General features: G+C 39.9%; 1 protein-coding gene across 4 annotated transcripts in view; it reads left to right on the forward strand.

Moving 5' to 3' along the window:
• Positions 1 to 27,498, forward strand: part of LOC135487228 (uncharacterized) — a 50,299-nt gene that overhangs the window by 18,752 nt on the left and 4,049 nt on the right. For 2 of the 4 annotated variants that reach the window (XM_064770730.1, XM_064770731.1), the window contains exons 2-4: positions 24,933 to 25,532; positions 26,843 to 26,902; positions 27,045 to 27,163. In XM_064770730.1, coding sequence (XP_064626800.1) covers positions 24,933 to 25,532; positions 26,843 to 26,902; positions 27,045 to 27,163 — 779 coding nt within the window. Of the gene's footprint in view, positions 1 to 6,544; positions 6,904 to 22,161; positions 22,319 to 24,932; positions 25,533 to 26,842; positions 26,903 to 27,044; positions 27,164 to 27,498 lie in introns of those variants that run through there. The other 2 variants (XM_064770729.1, XM_064770728.1) reach the window with 2 other exon arrangements.

The following is a 27,498-nucleotide window of genomic DNA, read 5'->3' on the forward strand; positions in this document are numbered from 1 at the left end:
CCCTCCAAGAATTGACAAACAGTTCTTAGCAGTAGATAAGCAACCCCATCAGTCACGTTCCCACGTCTTTTACGAACACTCTTCATCTATACACAGTTTATCAAAGGTTGATTTGAAGTCGCTTTTTATGATTGCATCTAGCATCCACTTTGAAGTCTCTAAGCCATTGTGTTGAGCTACTTGCAGGATATTTTCCAAAGGAGATTTTTAAAGCACGTCTGTTGACTCGCTTTGTTTAGCCAACGGGCAGAGGAGTAAAGTATTTATAGCTGATCAGGAACAACATGAAAGTCACGTTCTTATACTTACCCTCGAAGTTTGTTCTGGCAGCTGCTCAGTATCGACTCTTTGTCATTATGGTGAAAAGCGCAACGATTCAAAATAATGGCTTACAATGTTACAGGGTCTGTACTTTAGGTACTGCATCCAGTCTTTGCACCACAAATACCTTGCAAATGTTAGCGTCAAGCTAGTCTCGTGGCTGAAATTGGCCAGGAATGTGTTAAGGGAAAGCTGATGTATTGAACTTCCACTAAGTTGAGAGGTGATGCTTGGTGGTGCATGGTCTCAATTGTTGTCCCACTCTGACAATTTCACCCCCGATTCAATCCAGAGGGGAGTAGCATTAAAGTAGGCGTGCCACTATATCTGCTGACCATCAGGCGAAGTGTAAGTTTTAGTGCTGAGGGTGCACTTCATGTCCAAAGTGTATGTTGACAATGTCCAAAGTACATGTATTGTGGCACATTTTCTTAAATGCTTTAGTACCATCAGCTGTACAGGGACTATGTAACTATGGATTAGTGAGGGTTGCCAGAAACTCGCGTTACTCGTTCTTTAACTGATCGGATGTCGATGGCAGATCAATGACACTTCCACGTTGGTGATGGCTGTGTCTTCTGCTCGACTAGCCTCGGCATCCGACCCTTATTGTGTCCGCTTGAGCGGCAAGGTCACCAGGATCCATACCAATGAACCGAGGGATGCTTAGTCAACTCATCTGGTCTTGTTTGGTGCATTGTTGACCCTCCTGATTGGTGTTGCAATCTGATGTATCCTGATTGTTTTTTGATGGCCAAATCATGGTTCAGTCAATGTTAAGCCCCTGGATTTGAATGAATGGAAGACAGCGTGAGAAAGCTTTGCGAACCTAAACTTAGTTGGTATTAGAAAGTTAAGGATTCTCTTTATGGTGTTGTATCAAGATGTTATGTTGATCACATAAAAGTTACCACAAATGATTACTTTTCAAGTGTATGCATTACCAACCATAGTCCATTTGTCATCCGTTTTTATTATTTCAGATATTCCAGCTGAAACAAATTGGTCTTCTCCCATGTCTCTCCCAGGCAACATATCATTACCAGCCTGTTAATTTTCCAGTGCACTCATGAGTCCAATTTTCTTTTCGCTCTGATCAGCTACAAATTACAGATTGAAATGTCACTTACTTTCTATTTAGTCTTAGCGGGTAATAACGGAGGTCTGGGATTTAATCATTCTTAGCTTTTAAACTATTAATACGATGGAAGCGATTCATGTATTGGTATGTCATGTCAAAAAGTGCTAAGCGGCTGTGGGGAAAAGTTCTACCTGGAGTTTCTTCCGTGTGTTCGGAGGCTTTCAGAGCAGTTGGAAAGAGCCAGCTGCTTCTCTGCTGGCGGGAAGCCCTTTGGCAAAGGCCATACAGGGCCTGGTCATTGGGATTTTTAAAGCAATAATGTATGAATGCTAAATCCCACGGAATTTGACAAATAGAATCATGATTGACAACTCCCGGTACCCTCATAAGAAAGGTAAATGAACCATACCGTCCAACATGAAGATGAATGAACAAAGAAAAGTGATATACTGGGTTACCAAGTCTGGTTGTTTCAGATCTTGATGGCTTTAACGTTGATCAGGACCAATTTTCTCAAAACTGTGGAGATCTATTAGCATTTTCACATAGACTTTGTATCCTCTCATCGCTGGCATCTGAGAGACTCTCACAACTTGCACCTCCATAGATTTTTTACTGTATCTGTTTCGTCAGGCTTGGAATGATATTTTCACAACCCTCTAATGGATGTAGGGTAATAGACACCTTCACTTCCCCCGTTAATGGGTTTCTGAAGGTTGCCATGTTTGGGTGATACCAGGTTTCAGTATTCATCACTGTTGAGCCATGGTGATCACAGCTATAACTTGCATATCATGCTAGAATCGTTGCTGCTTCTCTCCTCTAGGGAACTAGAAATACTATTAGTTCGATTTCTGATAGCAAATGACGATAAACAAGGGCGTCTGCTACCATGTTACCATTTAGACTCTAAAGAGATACAAACTTACAAGGTGCCTCGCTGACGAATGATTACTCGCTTCAACCTGTGACCAGGTTTACCAACAGACGAAAGATCATTTTGTCGAGCATAGCAACGATTGACATTGCCGATTGCAGTAAAGAAATTGCTTGATTGTTTGTTTGCTGTAATGATGACTATGGAGGAAAGAAAGCGGTCTTCGTCATTAGCAAACTTTCAAAAGCCTTGTCACATTTTTTCCCAAAAATATTCTACCTGAACTATTCCTGGAGAATGTGGAGCAGTTGGTTTGAAGGTGGCAACCTGTGATTTGTTTGATGGGCCTTTTACACTTTCTTTGCCTAACACTGCATCAGAGATTGACTCCTTTAATCATAAGAACATCAGCTGGTGTAAGGTAGACCAAAGCATGCTGCTAATGGTAACACCTTTGGTTACACCATTGTACTTGAGGTTACTAACCAACTTGTCGCCACGTATCTTTAAAATGCTACCATAATTATAATTGGGGTAGTGGTGGTTTCCTTTTGTACTGTGTATCAAAGTCAATCACATAGTTTTTTCAGAGCTGATCTCGTAGATCAAACACTTGCTTAATACTTTGTGTGGTGAACTATCAAACACAAAAAGTGTCATCGTCAGACTTGTCTCAAACTTTTTCAGGCCAGAATAGGCTGTTGGAGATATTCACACTTCACTCGGCCCAGTCGTTCAAAATAAGTCAATTGCTAACTCTTTTGCTGGGCATTCAGTCAGTTAAAGTCAACATCAGTTTTGAACAAGTGGGCCCAGGCTGCAGGTTCGGTCTGGGTATCTGCCTCAGTTGGAGTACCAGACGATTCATGCGCTTGATACCAATGTCAGGTCAATCATATCCTTCAGCGTGGCGATATCAGAGCCAGTCAGGGATGTTGGGTATCAAAGATAACCTTAAGAAATATTTGATGACAAGCTGCAATTTGAAATGCATTTTGGGTATTTGCAAGAGGTACCAAACAGCGAGCGAGCAATATGCGAGCCGACTTCTTAATCTGGCTATGAGTGTTAATCAGGCAGTTGATCTTGCCGTATTTATGGGTTCTGGTGACAAAAACTGGAGCACGGTGGCAGGTGTCCATTAAGATATCGTGTTTAATGCTGGAGAGCCCCAAGAGGTAATTACCCAACTGGCATGGGTGGGACGCTATAAACGAGAGTGTGTAGCGGTTGAAAGGCTTCACCACCTATTAGAGGTTCGACTTTCGATATTGTAACTTAAGATTGTTTTTTATAGCTTTTTCTGATCCCAATTAGTTAGTTGTGCCGACATTTGAAGCCAGTGATGTACACAGTTTGCTTGATCCAAAATCGAACCCAGTGGGTTGCCTCTCTTGTCTGAACTCTCACCCAGGGAGCTTCTAGTTGTCTCGCGGCTTGAACTATACAGTGAAATAGAAGTGACTTTCACCAATGAGAACACTTGGTTGTCATCTCTATTCAAACACTCTGTCATGCCGTGGCCAATATTGAAATGAGTTTATTTCATATTGGACGCAACCTTGTATATGATACTAAACCAACAATTATGACAAAAATGTCGATATCATTACATGGGTGTCTCCAATATAAATTAAATGGAGGAAAATTGAATATATGTTTTGAGATATTGCATTCAAGCGACCTCTGAGATGTATAGTGTATGGTCTCTTCTTTCCCCTGTGGTTGCATTACTCTTCAAACAAAATACCTTTCCTAATTCTCTTGCTTGTGATAATAAAGACTCCATCTGATCATGTAAGCTCTGAGTAGAACTAAAATTTCATGTCACGATTCATAATTCACCTTTCAAATTGTCATCATGCTTTAGAATCACGTTCCATTCGAATTTATTGTGTATTGAGTCTCAGGAATCCTGGTAGCTGCAGCACCACGTGTTAGCTTAGATTGCATGCTGTGAGTTCTTATGCATCAGTTTACCAAAACCTCACCTGAGAGGTTCTAGTTGGAGACTCCTCGAAGCCAGCTTTATCTCTGAGCTGGTTGTTGAGACATAGTTCTAGTCTTCACATAGCAGTTCACCTGGGTTTTACATTTCTTTGTTTTGAAATACCTCAAAGCCATTGTCTAACAATTCGTTTGCTTCCACAACAAATGATAAGAATTCCAGATTGCGAAGAAAATTCTGAAGTGTACATCTTTTAAAGTGCCAACATCAGTACCTGTGAGATCACAGTATTGCTAGTTCAACCAATCTTCCACCTCTTCCTCATCAAAGTTCACATTTCTCACTTCTCAAATACTTTAGTATCCAATGGTTCAATATCTTACTGCTGGCATTGCAACTTAGTCAACTGTCAGTTGTTTTGTATCATACAACAGTTAGTCCCTAGGGGGGCATATTAGGTACTAATAAATCACTTTGTAATCAGAGATTGTTCCTTTCAAATTCAAAGTCTAAGTCAGTCAATTGATCCATACCTGCATGTTTCACCTTTCAGTGATCCAATGGTGTTATCTCTGAGCACGATACAAGCGTTTCAACATCCTAAAGTTTCACAAGTTTGAAATTCTAAGTCCGTGGGAGGTAGATCAAAGGTTGTGTTTCGCCTTTCATTGATGAAACTTTTATCTGGTGAACATGTGAAGCAGAATGTAATAAATTGCTGATGGCACTTTTTTCTTTATTGTGGAAGTTATTGAGCTCTAGGATGAAAACCCACATGGTGTTTCTCCGGTATCATCAGCAGAGTCTATGTTGCAGCTTTCACCCAAGCCTAAAAATATAATCAGAAATCTCACCAGGGCTTTATGTTGTAATATTGCTCAAAACCACTGCCATCATTTGATTGATTATTTTTGTCTGGCTTATTAGATGCAGTATTGATAAAGAATAATTCCCATGTTTCTGAAATAACCGATTATTCACGACAATATTGATACCGAGTTACCTGTTTGCCATACAATAGAAGTTGTTAGTCTGTGACATTCTGATTACGCGCATCCCTTGTGATCAGTCATCGATTATCTTCTCCATTGATTGATAAAAACTCAATGTTATTCAAATAAGAACAGTTTCTACTCATTCTATTCTATCCGAAATCTTTCAAAAACTTTCATAGACATTGACAGAGATCATTGTGGTCGGTTTCCTTTTGTTCCTCTACGAAACCAGACCAAGAACCCTCAAGAAAAATATCAAGTTGGATATGTCTTCTCGCCCTATGCTAACTCAAGATGGAAATTGACTATGCATGTAAAAAGAAAGATAAGATGCCTGAGGTGATTCCGCCATATGACAATTCAGCGTAATTTCGAATGATAGGCATTGATTGGTCATGCCTTTGGTTTCATCTTGCCCAGTCTTTGATGGGAATTGACGGAAATCATGATGTGTGTAGGGGAAATGGCACGTAGTGGCTGATAAAGAAGGTATGACACCTTACTGTAGATGCATGTTTCCCGACTTTATGTTCTGTTAGTGAGGGTATTGACATTGCTCTGTCGTGGTATGAAGTGATGTTGCCAAAGTTGCGCTATAGATACCACTTGTCATCCTAGTACTGATGTGTTACAGGCGTTGCACGGTGTTAAAGGACTACACGAAACCATGGGTACATATATAGTAAAGATCTACGCATGGACAGGTGGGACCTTGGATTGGTGGAGCCAGTTTGACAAAGATGTGAAAGAACCAAACTGTTGTTGGAAACTGTGACCTGCGATTACGTATGGGACACTTTGCTAGAACATGACCATGCTCTGCCGACTCTGCTAAACGTTAAGTTGACTATAGTGTAGCCGACACCTTCTCCTCCATCTGCACTGAGCACGTACTGCAATTAAGTCTTCATTGATTTCCGGCGCATGGGATAATATTTCTATCGAGCAGACTCAATTCCCGCATGAATGACCAAATTCCAGGAACATCATCTCTTGCCTGAGTGCAATTATAACTCTGCCTCCCAAGCCGAAATTTCAATCTGGCATCAATCTTGACTCAATTGATTCACTCAACTCAAGTCCATTTCATAGATTTGAAACTGAATTACAGCATTGATAGTTTCCATTATAAGAACGATTTGATCATTATAGAACCTGTGTGCGTTTTGGTGTATAATCGAATTTCTGCCTGCGTACAGCACCTGACTAGCATACTGATAACGGCTGGCATAGCGAAGGAGACTGCCAATGATAAAGCACTGTTGGCTATCCAATGGCATGAGAGGCACACAAGTAGCGGTAATGAATTCAATCGCATAACGCGGGAATAATCGCCCATCATATATGAGCCATTTCTTGATCGTGCAATCAATGCTAACGTCGGTTGTCGTTCTGAATGATCACCACCAGCGTCTGTTGACGTTTTGATCGATGCCACTGTTAAAGATCGTTATCGGCAATAGCCAGGCTCCGAGCAACACGATTGACTTCACGAGTCACATGTTGGATTCATAGAACCATATTCAGGGAAGTAGGAAGTTCGCACGTGCTCGCGTATGCGCATGTGAGAAAGTGATTTATCATGATCGGGAATAACGGGTGGATGTGTTTTGCATTTCCCTTTACTGGACAGAAGGATTAGTCATGTCTGATCGGGAACGATTACTCAAACACATTGGCTGTAAGTACCCAATCATTCCTTGACAACTTCCCGTTGGTTACAGAGGTGGACATCTCGGCTGGCTTCTTTAAAGCTCTTAACCACAAACTTGGTGTTAGTTGTAACAAATTTTTACTAAATGGGAATGCCAGGGTTAGTAACCCACATAATCAGGCGCAAACAAGGTCTTGGGTGGGATGGCTCCAAGTAGTTGTCCCACTATCCGTCACTATCTGGATGAAAGATAGGGGTTATGTCAGCTGGGTTTTTGTAATCTTGATCGTCTGCGGCACCAAGTTATACATTAAAACACTGAGTAGATTACTTTTAACTGGTTGTCTGTTTTTCTTTCTGATTCAGTTGCTCACCTCTGTCATGTATTATTTAGTTTTTTGCTCTTGTGTTGTCCTGTTTGCAGAGGTCAAATTGAATGGAAAGGACCAATTTGGGATCAAAATCATTGTCTTCAAGAGTGTGACCTGCCTACCCTTTCAGCATCAGTCGGCCTGCACTGAGTATAGCATTTCTGTGTGTGCAACACGGCTGTGTGTTCCGCAAGAGAAGCCTATAGATATTGATTGTTATAATGTCTAGACATCAACCTAGGCTTTTTGCAGTCAGTAAATTTTTTAAGTGACAACGAGATTTTTTTCAAAGACATTGCTGTATGAGCAGTACAAATCACTTGTTTGAAGTTATCAATGGTTGTCACTTTGTATTGTCATGGAGCTCCTGTGTGGAGGCTACTTTCACTTTTGCCTTTGAAAATGTAAAAGTTTATCCAATTGCCAAAGTTCAACACTTTTGTCAAACTTTTGTTGTTTTTGTGATTTTTACTTGCCTGTTTGTTTTAACTCAAACAAATGGGAAAATTTCATCGTGCCATTATCATGATGATTGTACGCTGGCTGGGAAAGGTCATCACATGCTGTTTTTCTTTCAACATGGAAAATATTTTTTCGGAAAATGTCTCTGTCGATCGAGTTATTTATCTCGAGCGATCGAGATAATAGGTCCGTCGATCGAGATATTTCCGGAAAAAAATTTCATGTGGAAAAAAAATCATGTGATGTCCTTTCCCAGCCACCGTATGAATGAGTAAGTTCAAAGTATTTCTTGTTTGAACTATGATACCTTTGTTTTCATTTAAAGTTCAAAACATGAAAAAATAAGAGTTATTTTTTAAAAGTAAACGCTGAAAAACACCCTGCAGTATGTGCCTACAGTCGAGCAATTTGAGGAGCACGCTGAGAAAAAATGAAATGAAATACAAGATTTCTCGTAATTTGATTTTGTTGAATATCTTCAGCTTTAAGTCGGTTATTCAGCATCATTCTTGTGCAGTAAGCTAAAAGTCAGCACTATGCAAAAGTACAGGAATACCTCAGCATATTTTTTGTTGAATATCACTTTGTAAAGATAATGCTATTGCTGATAACACTCCATCTTCCTGACGTATGTTTGCTCTGCTCTCAACTTTAGACAACTAATGTTACAAAGTAGATGCGCAAACATGTTTAAATCGGTGTCTTTACCCTCTTGGTTATTATATTAGCTTAATGAGCTCTTGCACTCACAGGTTTTCTGTCGCCTCCCGTCCGATAGCAGGGCACGTTTTGGCTGGAGCTATTGAACTGAAGTCTCACGTAACCCCCTACGTCAGACGACCTCAGACTCAACATTTCGTTCCAGTCTGATTCTTGACTTGGCCACCAGGGGGCCAAAACTGAAAACCCAAAAAGTGCGATAAAACTGCCATGACTGTTAATCAGGTATTTCTTTCAAGGATTTAGTTTGATGTCACAATCTGCTAAGAATTTGAATTTCTTCAATTTTGTTTTAACCAGTTGATTATGCACAAAACAATATCAATGTAACATGAAGAATATCTTCTGTATTACCAAGTATGGATTAAGTCTCATATCTATGCTTGCTATCACTTGTGAGTATCAAAATGACGCTCATTCAAAACCAAATTTCCTGTTTTGTATAGCTTGATGGAGAATCGACCATCAGTGCATTCAGCTTGGACTGTTTACAAGTTAGTTCAGTTTTTAGGTTCTTCTGGATGCCATTCGTCTTCTAGTTTTTCATTCTCTGGTGAACCGTATGGCATTTTAAAAGGGTAAAGTGCTGCTGCACAACATCATAAATCCTTTAGATCCATCCTAGACTTAATGTTTTTTTCTCCAGTACATTTGTGATAAAGCCTGACATGGCTAGAAGAACAGTATGACAACACGATAATAACATAACAAAGCTTGCTGTCAAGTACATGTATTACGTTTCCATAAAAACAGGCCTGTACTTCAACATGACTTGTAGCGGTTTGTAAGCTTATACTACCTCCGTAAATGATGAAAGGTTTATAGGTACTCGACTTTCATGGGCATAAAGTAGGAACTATTGATGGTATATGTGGACACAGGTGTTCTAAGCTTGAGATGAGAATGGTTGTTGACCTATCATGAACATCAATTGTGACATCCCTATCTGTTGTTCTTTCAACAATCTCCAAGAGTGAAAACAATCGTTGGCTGAAACATTTCTTATCGTTATTTTTCTTCCCACTAATACCACATCCTCAGTCCATCATTTAAGAGGTCTTTACCATTTTTAAGTGCCCTAGAAGCTTTTCAAGATCTTGCTCAAAGACAATGGTTCCGGCATCTACTTGTGAATACTCGATCGACCTTCGATACTAAATCCTGTCGGCTCAAATCCAATCTTCTGACAAATGCTGTATGAGAGAACCCAGAGTCGCCCAGCTATAAAGCTGTCATGATGAAGAAGATATTGATGTTTCAACTGGTGTCTGTCATCAGGGAAAAGGTATCCCTTTTGATCAATATTGTTGAATCAAAGTTCAATCTTTCTATCGGAGGATATATTGTCAACATTAATCAATATGGGTGGTGTGTGATACCAATTATGCCGGCCATGGTCTTTTCTTGAAAACATTACGCTGATGATGGATCTTTTTTCGGCTCAGCAACCGAAGTGACATTGACAGAAAGGTTTGCAAATAAGATTAGGAAGCAGGGCCGGGTGCTCTCTGGTCTACAAAGTCATTCTGCTGTCAAACACCCACACACCAAGTTTTAAGTTCCTACATGTAGATGTCGGGTTGGAAGAAGGACAATCTCACAGTACATCGAAATTATTGTATAAGGAATATGTCTATCATCGAATCAAACATGACCTAGCCCCTTAACATATCAGTCACCGAAGACCACCAGCACCACCCAACAACCCAAACCCTGGCTGTGTCAAAGTTTTTGAATTTCTCTCCTGAGAGATATGATTAATTTCATTGCATTTTAAAAACAGAAACTCTTTGGGTTCTTTTTGCTGTTTTTGCCTTATTCAATTATCAAACAGATCTTTGGTAATTAACTTCGGATGAGCTAATGAATCCTGCAAGTCATTATTTGAACAGATTCAGAAACCGTAGAAGCCTTGAATGGAACTGATCGCTGGGGAAATCGATTCATCCATTGATGACATCCAGTGCACATCGGTTCAGGATTAAATTATTTATTTCATGGCATGTGCAGCTACAGTTTCTCCATTATGGTAATTACGGCTGTTGAATGGTTCGTCTCATCTCCATCCGGAGTCAACTCCTCCTTGTTTAGTCGTGTGTTTCGTTTTGCGATATTCATCAGAAATTTTGAAATAGTTGAAACATGACAAAGTATAGATAAAGTATTTTCCTCAAACGCGTTGCTATTCTAATCCTGTATATCTTGAAAGAGACTTCTGGTGATTTCGTAACACAGTCACCCGAAAGGTCAGACAGGACTGACAATCTGATCTTTATAGGTATTTCTAATCTGGCTTCCTCTGTCATTGTTTGTTACAAGAGCACTTATTGGATTATTGGTAAATGTTATTACCAAATCATGATGAACTCCTATGGTATCTTTTATACATAATATGACATCCAATTATAAAAAAGCTTCTCCATTATCCTATATATCGGTAAACAACAACATAAAAAAATGATGTAACCTTTGTAAGAAGAATAGCACAGCGCAACATACGCAATGAGAACTTTTGCAAACCAAAAAATTCTGTCTTCAGGCGTTGTTATCTTGCTTTGATGAATATGACATTCCCAATCGGCTAAAAGCTAGTCCCATACTTCGCTTGGTTTGTTGCTGTATACGTATTCTGGTACTAGCGTTATCATTGTTGCCAAGAGCAAGAATGATCAATACGAATGCTTTTACTAAAATCAATACCAGGACGAAAACACGCCGATGACTTGGATACAAAAAAACTCTTCCTAAAAGCTCTGTTTATTTCTTGATATTTTGATGTGTTGACTTATCTGTCTGGCCAACTGGTGAAATGCATCCATTTCCAAAGGATCATTAAAGCTACTGAGAATCAAAATACCATGAGTTCTTATTAGACTGCCAAAGCTAGTTTTCTACAACCGATGTCATATCCAAGTTCTGATCAGTTCTCTGCGTTCCAGATGAACAAAATTGTAACAGTATTAAGCAAAACTTTTTTTAACTTTTTTTTCACTTTGATGTAGACGTAACTTGAAGTGTTCTACTTCGTAACAACACACGTGTCTGTGATAGCAAGGTCTCAAATCGTCATCCTAAACAGTTGTCAAATCTCACTGCTGTTCATGGTCACTTCCAACTGAGGAAAAACTAGTTATAGTTGGTAATGGATAAGCTTGCAAAATCTTGACCTACACAACAATGAGCGTAGTCATCAGCGTGCTGCTTGATACAGGTTTCGTTCTCCCAAAAAGTTGTCCTCCACACCTGCTCTGAGAAAAGCATGGGTGACTGTTACATCCTACTAGGAGATGACTGTCGCCTAGAGCACCCACACTTTGACCGCTGGTCAAGCCCTTGACAGCCAGGGTAGACAGATTGTTATCTTGTCATTCCTACTGTTACTGGTAGGTTATGAATGGCGTGATCCTTTGATTCTGGCTGACGATATCAGTGTAAGTTGTTAACCTATCATGCCTATTATCTACCTCTGTGTGTCTTGTTATTAGCGATATTCTTATTCCGGTTTGTTGTTTCTTACATACTCTGAAAAGACAAAGGTTCCGGAAAATATTGGTTTTATCTCTCAATATTTTTTGTCACATCAATCCACGGCATGTCTTCACAGTTGACTATTTGTTGCTGAAATTCATCGCTATTGGAGAATTATCTAAAAACGGTGCTTGGAGTTAAGATAATGTTGTTGATATGATAAAATTCAACTGATTTATTCTTCATTTCATGTCTTAACTATCTTTAATCCCTCTATGGATTCGAGAAAATTTGGTTTTGTCTTTAGGTGGGGGAGGTCACATAACATGAATCAGAGAGACTCGAGACTGCATGGTTAAGCTGAGATAGTATAATGATCTCCTTTTCCTTTTCGGAGTAAATATCATGATGGCTGGATATGAAAACGTCAGCCAAATCCCTTGAAAAATCAATCTGGTGTCAACATCCTCCCTATCAAACGTCTCATAATGTCCATTCCCTGGCCTAGTATTACCAATGCTTGCTGACATAATTCTTGACCATTATTACCCAGCATCTCTTTTCATGTAATGTCAACTTCCTTCTTTTCTAGCTGCCAAGTAATCCTCTACGACCTGAGAACAAGACCAGAAAAATGAGATTTGCAGCAATCTTGTCACTCTCCATACCAGTGGAAAATACGGACGACATATCAAGTATTCTCAGTGAATTGTCTAATCTACTACTAATAGAATAATCCAAAAATGTTCTTTTTGATGGGGCCATTAAGTTGATAAAAGGTTTAGCTGTTTCAGCAGTTGTTGCAAACATGTTGTTGCACTCCAGTGTCAGCATTGTCTTACATGAACATATCTCATTGTTAACCTCTCTTGTTGGTGTGAAGAGGGGCTGAAGCAGTTGCGTGCTGACACATTATAGTGCAAATGCCCTATTTGTACTACAGTCGATATCTGATGACCAAGAGCATCAGACCAGTTATGACCTTGCAGTAGTTCATGTTAGTCTTTCTGATGCTGCAGCTTTTAGGATGCAAACTGTCAAGCCACACAGCAAGTCCCTTGATGGTTATAACCACAGTGATTAGAATACCAACAGCCTAAATGGGTAATTCAATCAAGTGGACCGATCAGCTAATGGCCAGCAAACACGGAGACAGCATTCTGGTGTTGATAACACATACTGCAAGTTGATAAAACAACTCATTGCATATCCATCTGACTTGGTCATAACACCTTCAAACCTGGCCTTTGGCTTCGAGTGTTTTTTCACAGTGAGACTGTCGTGCTATCTCTGGATGACATAACACACAATACTATTTGGTCTTTGAATTGCTTACTCTTGAAACCACGTGGTAGGTTATCGCACCAAAACGTATCATTCTCATCAACTCGAGTGAAACTCAAGTGTCATTTCGAAGGGACGGTTACCAGCCGAGGATACAGTAGCTGATGAGAAGAACCTGAGCCTCCACACAAAAAAGTAACGAGTAACTGAGTGTAATCCTTAAGGAGTTGAACTCGTCATCCCAGCTTACGAGTCCACTCCAATATCTTCACCAAAAGAAAGGCTGACGCTGCTGCTAGTAATAAGATTGTGTGTGGCTAGGAGCAATGGCTCAGCTGTGGAACTCATGGATTGGTAAGGCAATCATGAAGTCGCATCATCAGCTTCTTTTGTTTTGTAGTAAGTTGTGAGCTCAGCTGCTGCACACATTTTTCTGCCAGCATCCGAAAAAGGCATATTCTCACACAAGAAGCTGAGATGCAGCGGACATTTCCTCAGTTTCCCAAATGCCCATTATATAAAGACGCACAATAATTATTCCTCATAACTGAGAACACGATATGAAAATAGAAAATCTGCTATAAACGCAGCTGGTTGAATTGCATCCCGGATTGTGGTCATTGAAATGCAATCTCCAGTTATAACTTGTCATCATTGGCCTATTCTGCTGAGGAGCAAACCTGGATCTCTGCTTTGTAAACCACGATGCACCTTTCACCAGCCCAATATCCCACCTCTTTAACCTGAACTCCTATTAACTGGATACACTCTCCAGTAATTGCTTCTTCATCACAAGTAATAGTTCATTATATGTTCTCGTTAACGCGATAACGAGATTTGAGCAGCTGTGGTTGTAAATCTGAACTGATAAAACTTATTTGCTTGGTAGTTATCAATTATTGTTGAGAATAGAATTCTCTTCGACTACTTTCTGATATGAGAGTGTTATCCCAGGTTTGCCTATTTTGAGTTGTAGGCAAAGTTGAGACCAGAATTCACATCGATACTATTAAGGTTTTTATTCAGTGAAATAGTAACCTATTATGTGGATATTTTCACTATAATAATAGCTGGTGAAGAATCAATTGTCACCTGAAGTTCAATACTTGAAAAATTTTCCTGACTTATTCATGACTTCAACTTTCCTTCCTTGGTGTTGGCATTGAAACTTGTAAATTTCATCAGAAGTTCTTCTTGATAAGGACATCCTTTGGGCTGACAGTAATCAGAGGGTGAACACTCTGACTTGAGGGGTCAAACTGAGAGGAATCACCATAGAGACTAGAATCAACCTCCTAGATGGAGAGAGTGTCCTCTGAGGAGATGTGTCCACTTAATGAGAATCTGTCTGGTTGTTGGTGGTCATTTGAGCAAGAAGCAAGTTGTACCCTGGATGGGGCCATTAGTCAGTAGAAAGAAGCAATGCTAAGAAGCACTCACGGCTGCATCATGTCACTAGCAGTAATCCAGACCATTAGCATCAACTGGCTATAGAGTAGGAAGTGGTGACTGCACTAACTAAAGCCTGGAAGAAGCTATGTAAAGAGTGAAGGGATGATATTGTCGTGAAAAACTTGGCGTCTAGTAATTGAAAATAGATTTTCTTGACAGGGGCCCAAATGGTTTACTTTTTACTTCCTGATTGACGAAAAGTGGCTCGGGCATCACAACACTCCATGACCTACCAGTCTACATCGATGAAGTCTGGCAAATGATGCACCAACGATTTTCAGTTAATTAATTTTTTTCAATGAATGTCATCTATATATGGAAGTCTTGCATAATGTCCCACTTAAGATGTCGAGATGAAATTAAAGTTACATGTACTTTTAATATGGAAGTTTAAGCAGATTGGCACTCTCAAGAGAACTCCCATTCAGATGGCGCACGTTTCAGTCACATCATTTCTTCTAAAGACATGAAAAGTGTGAATGTCAGAGTGTCAAACTTGGATAATTAGCCCGAGGAGAAATATATCAGCACCAAGCAATCTCAGGAGCCATGATTACTCATCCTGTATAATAAAAAACCCTGCTGGAAGGAATATGACTTGACCACAATGATTTCCAGTCACCGCGATGCCTTGAGGACATCTTCACAATCTCACCACTTTTTCGTTGATGAATAATAAATGACGTTTGGTACTTGGTACACATCTTAGATAATGTAGAATGCATGTTTGCATTACCAATAGGGTAGTGGTACAGTGGTTTATAGAGATGTGACTTGCCATCAAAGGTTTGAGGGGTCAAGCTCTGCTTTGTCCTCCCTGGACATGCCAAATGATTCCATGTGTGGACAGTTTATACTTAAGAGTTCCTCTGCCATTGAGGAGATCGATTATAATGTAACACTTGTAGCACTATGAGATAGACCGTGCTTGATATGAAGATCTGGGTCAATTCAAATTCCCTCTTTTCAAATGTGTGTTGTGAAGCTGTAACTTGCTTTGAAACAGACCTTTGGCAGTTTATACCTGCTAATCAAAGCCAACGTCACTGAAAAAAGAAGGCTGTTTAAGGTTGTTTTCAATTAATTCCAACAATTTCTTTGTAATGTCGTTTTATTGAAACATTTTGAACTGCCAATCATTTCCCCATGAAGAAGAAAAACCTGGCATTGAATTACAGACTGTGGGCGGTTGCTAAAAACGGTCTGTTGACAGGAAAGTGAAACTAATTATCATGTAGCTTGCAGCAAAGTCTCTTGAGAGGGCGTGAAATGAAAGTTTCGATGAAAGACTTCTAAAATCTTGGATAAAATCTTTCTGTGACTTTTACACTTCAGGTAATTAAAGCGAATGAGCTGAGATAAAAAATAGTTTCAATTACATGAAACTTCGAAAGTTTGAATAAGTGGTAAAATAACCTACGCACTTTTGAAAACTTGATATGTCGCTATTTTTAATACGACCGATCAGGATATTTGTTAAAACCATTTCCTTCCGCTTCCGAGATCGAGACTTTTTTCGTTGACGGGGACATACCGATTTGCTGCGATCCCTTGCCGCATTGACATTGTATAACTGTCCGTGGTTTTATGATTGATGAGTGGTGGTTGGTGATGCTGAATACATCGTCGAGGATGAATGGATGAGTTCTTGTCGAAGGTATTCACGATGAGTGGAAATTAATGTTTCATCCCCAAGCAACAAAACTACTTGAACACTAAGTTGTTTTTTGCCAGAAGCTAATGATTGCGACTGAAGTATGCTCTGTAACTAATTAGGATATGTTCGGCTGTGTATCTATAGTCTGTTACATTTGTGAACTTGTGGCATTGTTTCATTTGCCTTCCTAGCATGTTCCCTGGTACAATGGGAATGTTTAATAAGCCAAACAAAGGTTCATTTGTGTGTGGTCAGAAGCAAGCATTGAACAAGGGTAAACGCCATAAGCGAACAGTCTATCGTGGATATGCAGTATTAGGCCCACCATGTCTTGTATTCCAGTATGAAGCTGCCTTTTCTGCCTGGAAACTGGTCGGTCGACCCACCCCTGTCTTATACTCATCAACACCTATATCGATCAGGACAATGCGTGCGCTTGCTGGTCTTTCCACATAGTGAGGAATCAATGAATACAATTTAAATAGCCGTCTTCGTGATTTGGTTCGACATTCTGTTGTCGCAACATTGTGAATTGATCTGAAGTCATCTCCTCAGCGTTGATTACCCCTTACTGTGGTGGCTAATGAAAGGATCGCCACATTGCGGGACTGTCATCAGAGACACCAACCCTGTTGTGATTTATGCTAATGACAGGATTGCACGAGTTGGCATTCGTCCTATTTTGTTAAAATACCCGTTGCAACCCAACATGCAATCGTAACACCATGTCATCCTCTGTAAGATGTTGTTAAATCAAATATCCCTCTCTTAAAGATCATCAGAAACTAATAGGGCCAACTTGTATTCACTAGACAAAAACGAACCTGGATCAACTACGCTCTGCTACCATGTAATGGAGCTTGGACTGATTTCTGGCACAACATTCAAGCCACAGTGCTTTGCGATGAATTATGTTACTTTTGACTCTTTTACCAATGGGAAATGACAAATTTGTCAGGTATTCTCAATTTCACTGATATGTACACGTTTTCTGCCCGTTCGAATGATATCGGAAACTGAATTTGATGAATATATTACTGCATGGCACATTTGGTTTGTCCTATTTTCCATTTTCTTTTTACCTGAGCCCCAAAAAGTTATTTAACGCAAATCCCAACGCCCAGTTCCTGTATTCATGTTAATGGTTGCCATCCCTAGCGCTGCGACGAAGTGACAAATGCAGTCAAGATGCTGAATGCAAGCAATCATTTCATGAAATATTCCAGAGGTTTCAACAGAAATTACTTTACTTTTTATCTCTCCTGACAGTTGTAGCTTTCAGTAAAACTAATAAAGAGTAAAGAGTAGCATTCCCTGGTTGATCGTTACTATGGTTATTGTCAAATGTTGGTCTCGTGGATCAGCGCATGGCTGAACGCACCAATTAAGTGAAGCAATCATATTTCAAATGCTCGTCATCTGGGACTATGAAATTAATGGACACGTAGAAAGGGGCCTGGCTAATTGTCTCAGCTGAGCAGGCTAATTGTCTAACCTCAAAATTGAATAGTACGCATAGATATAGCATCTCTGCTTCTTATCAAGTTCTTGGCTACTCTTGCTTGTGGCGGGGTATTTTATCTTCCTGTATTCATATCCTTCTCGCCAACTCTTGTCTTATTCTTGAGGAGCAATTAATCAATATGGTCCTTAACACTGAGAGACACTTCGAGATATTGCACACATCTTGTTTTGTTATTGTAGAAATAGTTTCTGAAGAAGTGTTGATTTAATGCATGGTTGTTTGAAACATGGCAAATTGTTGGTTGACTTAACTACTTTTCGGTAGTTGAACACACACAGAGCAAGTAGTATGAATTCGCCTTCATTTTATCGCCAGTGTTCTCATGTGCCCTGTTTGATACAAAACATGTTGATATTGCTGCCCCAGCTCTATTTGAGCCATAACGTTCCAGCTCTGTGACAGCTTATCTTCAATAGTTTCTTCCGAGTAGCCATAATGCAATATGGGATATCATTGAGACGTATAAGTGTCTCTCTCTATCACTAAGAAATAATTGACTTTGCAAACAGATTTGCAAGCAAACTACTGAGGACACAAGTTATGTTAGCGACGGTATTCGTCTTATGGTCAGCATGGTCTCTATGATGGTGCAAATAGATCAGTTAAGAACCAGAACGTGGTGGACCCTGATAATATCATGACAACCGTTGTAGTATTACAACTAGAGCACTGTATCTGCTTATACATGGTCTTCAGGTCCACAAGACGGCATCAGTGGTCGATTGTAGCGCTTACACTTGAGCACAATTATCTGCGTCTTATTACATACTCATGGTGGACTGGTCCTCGAGATGGCACAAGTAAATCGGTAACTGACGGCAATCATGCAAGATTAGCCAAATTATAGTGAATTGGTCTTCTAGATGTGAATATGATCCAATAGCTCACTGCAATGAATGTACTCCATTAGGCGTCTAATTCGTGGCGGTAGCAGTATCCTTGGGGACACATTATATCACTTCCTCCGTGATGCTAAGGAGTTTGCAGGTAGCCGTGGGTGATAGTGGCACTATTAGGTTATGCCCAATGAATACGGTCTCTGTGGTATTCAGGTTGTCGCTCAATAAAGGAATATCATGCAGGCAGTTGCTCGAATGACAATATCGGTGATATTTGATTTGGTGTTAATCCAAGACATGTTCTTTCTCCATGGCTTTTGGCTAGTGATGTTGTCAATTGACACTGTCACTAACGTTTTTTGAGCGATTGTTTCTGGCTCTATCAGATGGTCTCATGACCACGCCAATGAAAGATAAGTACAGCTAAGATTAGTCTGTATTTATGTCAAAGCTAAAAGAAACATCTACTTGTGAAAAAAAGATAACATTTCAGCTGATATATCCCAGCATCGAAAGATGAACGCTGGTCTCCCAGATCTGATGAGTGGATCCTAATCCTTAGTGTGGTTGTCATGTACAGATGACAGGTCCCCAATCATCCATAGATCATCTTCACCTTCGGTTATAATGGGACAAAAGGCTGGTGATGACCTTTTCCTGTCAGTTATATAGACAGACAAAAGTCTCTTCCGGTTGATCATCGCCAATTTCCTATCGTGTCCTGTCAAACATCAGACTCATTTCCTAACCTTTATATTGCGAGAGATATCTTTTTAGCTGTTTATGAAGCTAAGCTGTTGTCAGACATCAACAGGTTGGGTTTGTCATACGAACAATGTGAAAGGAATGATTGTCCTCGGCAGAGATGGCCTAACTACAAGAGACTTCTACTGCAACAGATTTGGTCTGGGTCGGTAACATCAGTGGCCATGTTAGTCATAATTCCAAAACCATCCTTGTGCACGGTCAGAACAGGAATTGAAAAATAACAGTTGTTTCGTGGTCTGAGGTTGCAATAACTGTAAAAGCAATTCCATTTCTGCCAATAATATCGTATCATTAGCTATGTACAGAAGAAGATTTAACGGACAATAAGCTGTAAATTGGCATGCTGCGATAGCAATGTAGGCGTTGCATAAAGAAATGGAAACAGAAAATGGCTGAGAAAAAAATCATACAATAATTGTTTTTCTCTTAACGTGTTGGGTATGGATTTAAAATGTATCTGATTACTTAACCTATGTTTTCCCTTATTTGGGCATAACAACATCATGCCTTCTTGGTATATTTTTAATCGACTGTCCTCTAACAAAGCCTAGCATGCTAGGGTATAGCGTGGGATTGAGAATTATAACTTTGTGGGTCGCCATGGGGAACTTCCTTTCTCAAACTTGCTCACCATGGTGACATTGTTGTCTTCCTCAATGTGCAAAGAGAGAATTGCAAGGTGTTACTTGCATGATCTATCTCCATCTCACCATTGGCAATAGTCTGATCATAATGGACAAGAAGGAAACACATAAATAGATCATTGATAAGATGTATGTGGGTGTGAGTTGCTGAGGGGTGGTTCCAGGTCTTATCAAATGCTCATATAAACCTGCTCCAGTCAGATGGTTTCAGATATCACGGCGAGTTTCACCCTGCACATTCACAAAGGAAATTGTACTCAATCCCCAGCATTTGTCTACTGTGTCAATTTCAAATTAATAAATATCGGGAGAATCAATTCGGAGCTAGATAGAGGTGCCTGACCATATCAGAGGCTTGGGTCCTGCATCTTGTATAAGGATATCACATCAGAAAAGGTTGCTGCTATCTCCAGGTTGAATCATGCTGTCACATTCGCCTGATCTTGGACCTGTTCCTTACAGGTTGCTGGTGTCTCTAATGGAGGCTGGCATGCCACACTGAGTGGAGAGGCAAGGTGAGGCAGGGGTGCAATTAGACAGGTCATAACTTGGATGCTGCTGTCAGACGAGCAGAGAAGCAATTAGTTGGACTGGGATGCCATCAGGAGGTGGCAGATCTTTATGTCCTTGAGTACAAGGAAGTATAAAGCTATGGTATCAGCATCATACAATTTATCGGCCGACTTGGATCGTCCCTAGTAGTGATTGTCGCTCTGGATGCTGGGAGATACTCTGTAGAACCGTAACAGAACTTGAGGAATAAAAACTTGGTCTGGGATTAAAAGTTGAAATTTCGGGTCCAGTCAGGTAAAAGACAATAAAAGTGTTGTTATCATACCTGAGCTTTCTTCCCTCTCTGTGGCTTGTTGCATGAGCAGGTAACTCTTTGGTCCTCTAACTATGGATAAGTTAGTGAGTTCGAAATATTCAGCTTGTGACACTTCAGGTAAGTTACCTTAACCAAGAATTGATAAATACTATTCTTGCTTTTACTTAGTTCTTGATTCTTGCAACACTTTGGATAAGGTTTTGTAACTTTTTGAATTCTTTTCACTTAATACACTTCCGGTATTAAAGTCCTTTCTATAATTGTTTGTAGGCAGCGGGATTCTCAGCAGTTACTTCTGGGATATACACCCGTATGAGCAAACATACTCATCATGATCAAACCCAACTTGACCTTCAATGCGTACCTAAGTAATGCAAGTAATAGATTGATTTCTGCTGCCATTTGTGATTGAATACGATATGTCATGTAGGCCTCAATCTGATGTTAGACCATTTATTATTATTGCATGATATTCATGCATGGCGTATCAGCATGAGGTGCCTCAAGCCGTTCTGCTGCCATCCATTAATATTCCGAATAGATCGTCCTTTATATCTGTTTCAGTCCGCTAAGCTGCATGCAAATGTTTGTGACATTTGTGCGTACACGCAGCCAGACATTGTTGTCTGTTATGAGCATCAAGGGTGGTAGATTAAGGTATTAACCCATAAGGACGCAGCCAGATATTGTTGTTAGGTATGAGCATCAAGGGTGGTAGGACCAAAAGGTTATTCTTATCACCACATGTTGTGGAGTGGTGGAGTGAAGACTCACCACATCTGATGCCAAGTTTGACAAGTCATCATCAGTTTTGGATTCAAAAGGGTTTGATGTGCAAAATACGGGTCCATCGCGCAAACTTTAATACTAAGTGTGAAAACCCTCCTCAGATGTTGCGTTCATTACGAAAAGAATGCCATGACCTGTTTTTCATCTCACCATACTCTTCTTCAAAGTCTTCATCAACAAATATGCGAGAGTAGCCACAAGTCATTCACATCACACTTTGAACTTCCTTCTTGTTCTTTTGGAATCCTCTTTGTCGTGTGATGAAATGGCCTGAGGTTCCTGCAGAAGCCTTTGATGTTCCATCCAATGCGATTCCATAACACACTAAGTCTCACCCATACTTTTAACATAGGACCTTAGCACATTGTTCGTGGGGAAAAATAGCTCCTTTCAACTTCTGGCTCTAATCTGAGATAGTAAGTCAGCAAAAGGACCATAGGGATTTGGCCAGCAGTACACCACAGTGTGGCAAGTCTTTGGAATATACAGATTTGGTGGCTTCAGATTTGAATTGAACGGGTGCACCCAGCTTTGTGGATTTCAAACTGATGATTTAGATACCAGTGTGTTTGGTTGCTATGATTCTCTCCAGAAATGACTGCCTTTAGATATGTGAGTTACCATTCTTTTAGAGGTATGTAGAATCTTCTGCTTCTTTGTCAAGGTTGCTCAGGAATGTGTCTGTACTTGCGTCCTCTTCTACAGTTTGGGATTATTCAGAATTTCACATTGCATTTAATACCTCAGGTTTCCCATTTGTCAGTTTCTACTGCATCTCTTCATACAGATCTTTGCAACTTTCCATCAAGTTGAAAGCTGTGAATGACTATCATACCTCACTGACAATCAGCCCTTCCCAAAGAATGCCAACTTTCAAAGTTACCATTCTTTTTGCACGTTAATGGCCTTGTCATTAAAATGCCTCATGCAAGAAAACACGTGCATGACTGAGTCAAGTAATAAAAGCCTTTGATAATATCAACGATGGTTGCTTCACGATATCACTCAATTTCAGCTCCATGCTGCGATAAAGTTCTTGTGGTGCTTTGCGAGAGATGATGATGATTGTTCTTATTTGTGTGGATACTAGGCGGTACTTTCGAGCCAATATCTTGACATATACATATGCATGGCTTCATTTTCAAATTGATGGTTCGTCAAGAGTTTGGCAACGCTACTGCTATAGCACTCTTGTTCAACTTTGCAAACACCAATCAAGTTATCAATCTTCTTATAGAAAAGTTTTTGCCTGCTTCTTATAGGAAACCAATAAGGTGGCGCCCAGCTCACCGTTATTACCTGCCTCCTATATTGATCCATGAATTGGATCGCTGACGCACCCTGACTGGCTTAATAACTATGGCTTCTGGTTACAATCGTCATAACAACAACAAAAACATGTCACTAAATCCTTATGAATTATGAAATCTCATGTGAAATGCTCTATTGATTTCCTGTAATGTACAACATTTGATCATTAAATCAACTGAATGTCATGTTTCTAACATAATCCTTTTAGAGGAATGAAATATGTTTCAGTTGTCAGTGCTGGTTGACATCTCCTTACTGGTTTATGAGCCAATAGTGGTAAATGGTATTGGCCCGTGATCGGCTCCAAATCCGTGTCTCCTCCTATCCCTTACAGGCTTTACTCGCAGAGTTACCACTGGAGCTGGTTTGACTTGCATGAGCACTCGGGTTTTTCGAATAGTTAGTGTGAAAGCTATTGCTAAAGAAATGTCTGCACGCGAACAAAATATGATCAGCCAGAAATGATATTCGTTGTGTCCAGTTGGTGCATAAGAAACTGGGTCTTTATTGAAGGTCTATTAGCTGTGAAGGCGGTCGTTTTTGCGGCTGAAAGTGTTGGATGGTTTATGTGATGAATTGTTCATTGTGACAGTTAAAAACTCTCCCATTTGCTGTTCTCGAACAGATAAAAAGTTCTCGGCTTCATCATTGGGTCAACCTGGACGTTATGAGTTTCTAAAGGCCAATCAAAGATATGAACGTTATGTATACATGTACAATGGAGCACCATTGGGTGAACAACTACATAAGGCTGAAGAACAGGCATATCATAGGATCAGCAAACATTCGGAGTAAATTCTCTGCTGTCGTATTCTTGCCTGTTATCCTTGGTGTTTATCTTGTCTCTCCTCGTCTTTAAGAGTTTGATTTTGGTACTACATGATCAGTAGCAAGTATCTAGGGATGGAGCTATCTTGCTTGCTTAGCCTTGCACCCTTGAGAGTACTGTCAAAGCCGAAGGATACAGTGGATTTTGCTCATTATTCATCAAGGCACTGGGGCGTTTGAAGCTCCCAGGGTTGTTCCGTTGATATCTTTATCATTTCATAGCAATATGTTTTATTGCTATAAGAGGAGATGATAGCCATTTGAAACTTATCTGCTGGGGTTAAATTGGTTGGAAGCCGATGTGAAAACTTACTGTTTGTGAAACGCTTTGAATATTGAAGCCCATATATACATGCAGTTGTAGGATCTTTGAATAAGCTTGTTTTACACTTAAAACACGTTCATGATTATTGTATAGAATTTCAGGTTTCTGCCACCTTTTGACAATGAAGTATCTCATTAGTCGTTCATTCCTTTCTCAGCTCCTTTATAGAAGGGAACCTATGATTACAAGCGCATCACTTTAGCCCTTTCAACAAAGCTGATCAAAGATCAATTTCAACATACAGATTCTATTCTTCACAAAGGGTTCTTCTTCAAGATCAATTTCAATAACAAAGTATTCTCGGCTTAACAGACACAAACTACTTAGGAACTCCTTTAAGAGTCGAGATAAAAATCAATGGTTTTAAACTTAGTCCACATGCTAGAATTCCCATGGTAGAAAAATGCTAAGAAACAGTGACAGGTGAATTGAAATGGTTATCACTGACAAATTTCATTTGTGTCCCTTAGCCTATGTTATAGAAAAGTACAGAACAGCTCGTTAGGTGAGGTCAGCGGGTAGTCTATTCTATTGACGCCGACAAAACCATACATGCTGAATATTGTTTTTTGGGGTTCAATGAGACTGACTCTTCTTTTCAGGCATGAATGAAGTACATACCTCGTCAGAAAACCCCAATTTTAGTTTCAGCTGCAGATTATAAGAAACAGTGCACAAAACTGAATTTCAGTGAGCTCTTCTTAGGTCACCATATCAAACTCGTGATTGGGCCTTGTTCATTTTGGAAGTGAATATTCATCCGTCCTTTTCATTGTTTTTGCAGACACTGCTGTCTTGGTGGAATGTGAGGTTCACCAAAACAATGCACTGCAAGCAAACCATGAAGAAATATCTCTCGACGTCCAACCATGTTCTCTGGAGAGGTCAGAATTGGGAGACCAGCAATCAGAAGCCAACGGACAACTGGCAAGTCCAGAGGATATCTCAATAGAGGATTTACAAATCCCGGCACATAGACTGGATGATAAATATCGATATCATGTGTTTGTTTCATACAATGCCAATGACAGGCATTGGGTAGAGGACGATCTTATACACAGACTAGAGGCAGAACCGCACAATTTCAAATCATGTTTTGACCAACGAGACTTCGACAAAAACGTGTCGGAAATTCAAAACATTGTGTGTTCAATTATGCTTAGTGAAAGGATTATTATCGTTCTGTCACCAAGTTATGTTGAGAACTCATGGATCCAGTATGAAGAGACGATAGCTCATATCACGGCAATATCACAACATAAACAACGCGTGATTGTTCTTGTCCTTGAAGACTGTGAGATTCCGGACGCTCTTAAAATGTTGAACTATATCAGTGTCCACAGCAAGAACTACTGGAATAGGTTGCTTCTCTCACTGCAGCATGGTAAGTGTTGATTTATGTCTATTGAGAGTCGAGATTATGAGCAAGTGCTCTGAATCAGATTATCCTGGGAAAGGTAGGGAACAGATCATGAATTGTGCAGGATGCGGGAAGGAGACTTCCCTTTTCCCTGCTCCATGCTTTTAAGAACCGTACCTAAGAATAGTGACTGAATAATGACAGAATAGCTGTCTGAAGCCTTGACAGATCTACTAGTAACGAGTAACGTTATTCGTGTTGTTGACGTCGCTTAGCCATTGATTGTACCTCTAATCACTCTACCTGTCTCCTCAGGTGGAAATGAATGACAAGCCTCCGATCATTGAGAAAACCATCACTTAAACCACATCACAGTTGGCAGGGCCGGTACATATAAGCATCCCATCAATCAGGCAGCGGAACCCGTTTTCACGATGTTGATTTATCCCACTATTGCATTGGTTCTTTTAGCATCGATCCTTCATAAATACACACACTTAGACAAACCATTTAATCAGGCATACTATCGCCTCCCTGAGTCAGATTTGCATCCTGTGAAAGCATTTCATCGATTTCTTTGCCTGATGGATTAAATGTGTGTTTGTATCATAATCCTCGTCTCATGGGACATTCAACAGGATCTCATGGAAGGCGCGGGTACGGTGACCGCAACTTCTGTCATTCCAGTATATTTACCGCTATGCTCACTACCTTCTGCTTGCTCAATCAGCATTGGGGCCCTGACCATTAAAGACATCTGTGTTCATTCAAGGTTTGTGTCTCGTTATGTAACAGAAAAATGCATCAAGAAGGCTGCCTGATTGAGATTCTAAACTGAATTGAGTTTCAATATTGAACTCGCTTGATTGGTAATCCGGTTTGGCTCAGAAGGTTTCCGATCTTTGATGATAATGTTACTTTAATGATGTTGAATATTTCTGGTGGGTTGTGTGTATTTTTCACAGATTAGATTTGTTCATTAGGTGCACTGATTGCAGTAAAAAAGGAAATGATTTCTTTCGTTACCTGTTGCCTGGTTAGTAGACAAGAACTGGAAGCTGGAATGACCCATACATCCATGAATACAAGTTAAAAACCAACCAAAGTTTTTGAAAAGATCACTGCAGTAGTTTCTGTTGTGGTTGAGATGAAGAAAATCGTGCATCAACAGTAGGCTAAGTCTCCATGCTATACCAAATGTATAAATGAAAATGACATATTTTCTATTTGTGAGACCACTGGAAAAATGCAACATCTTTCATCTGATTCCAATCCAAATGATGGGCAGATCCTCCGTAGATTGTGTTCTTATAAAATGTGTCCTTCCATTTCAGATGGTGTTCATGCAAGCGAGTCAACAAGTACAATGTGGTCTATAGTGTCTTCATCCCCTGGTGAGTACCCTGACCACCCTTTTTAAAAATGATCGGGAAAAAACCCTTTTTTGCAAATTATACATTAATACCTGCCCGTGACCTCTCTATGCTCCATTGCAACTGAAGCATATTTCATTGAAGAGATTGATTGTTTTTGCAGGCTTTAGTAATGGACAGGTTCTATCTAATGTGAGTGCAAGGATTGAGGGATGTTGGAAGTCCTGTTTAATCTTTGACCCAGAGGAAGTGCCTAATCCGTTCTTCAGCCAAGAGATCTCAGTGAGTATCACGTATCCGCTGGCTGGTTGACAACATATTGAATTAACCTAATACCATATTTACCGTCTTGTTATGTCACTTTTCACCTTCTACCCAGTTGCATACAAGCTATTCTGTTGATTTGAGTCCTTGATGGATTGTTAAGGGCTGGTCATGCAGTAAGGATTCCAATCCAATCACGTATATATAGTTGTCAATTATCTAATTGCTAATGAGGGAACTGCCATTTCGTATTTTGTTTCTAATCCACATTCATAGTAATTATGGATTTAGTCATTGATTGTAATACCTCCATGGTTCACCTAAACAATTACTTATACATGTACTAGACGTAC

Source organism: Lineus longissimus, chromosome 4 (assembly GCF_910592395.1).
Source record: "Lineus longissimus chromosome 4, tnLinLong1.2, whole genome shotgun sequence".
Classification (NCBI taxonomy): domain Eukaryota; kingdom Metazoa; phylum Nemertea; class Pilidiophora; order Heteronemertea; family Lineidae; genus Lineus; species Lineus longissimus.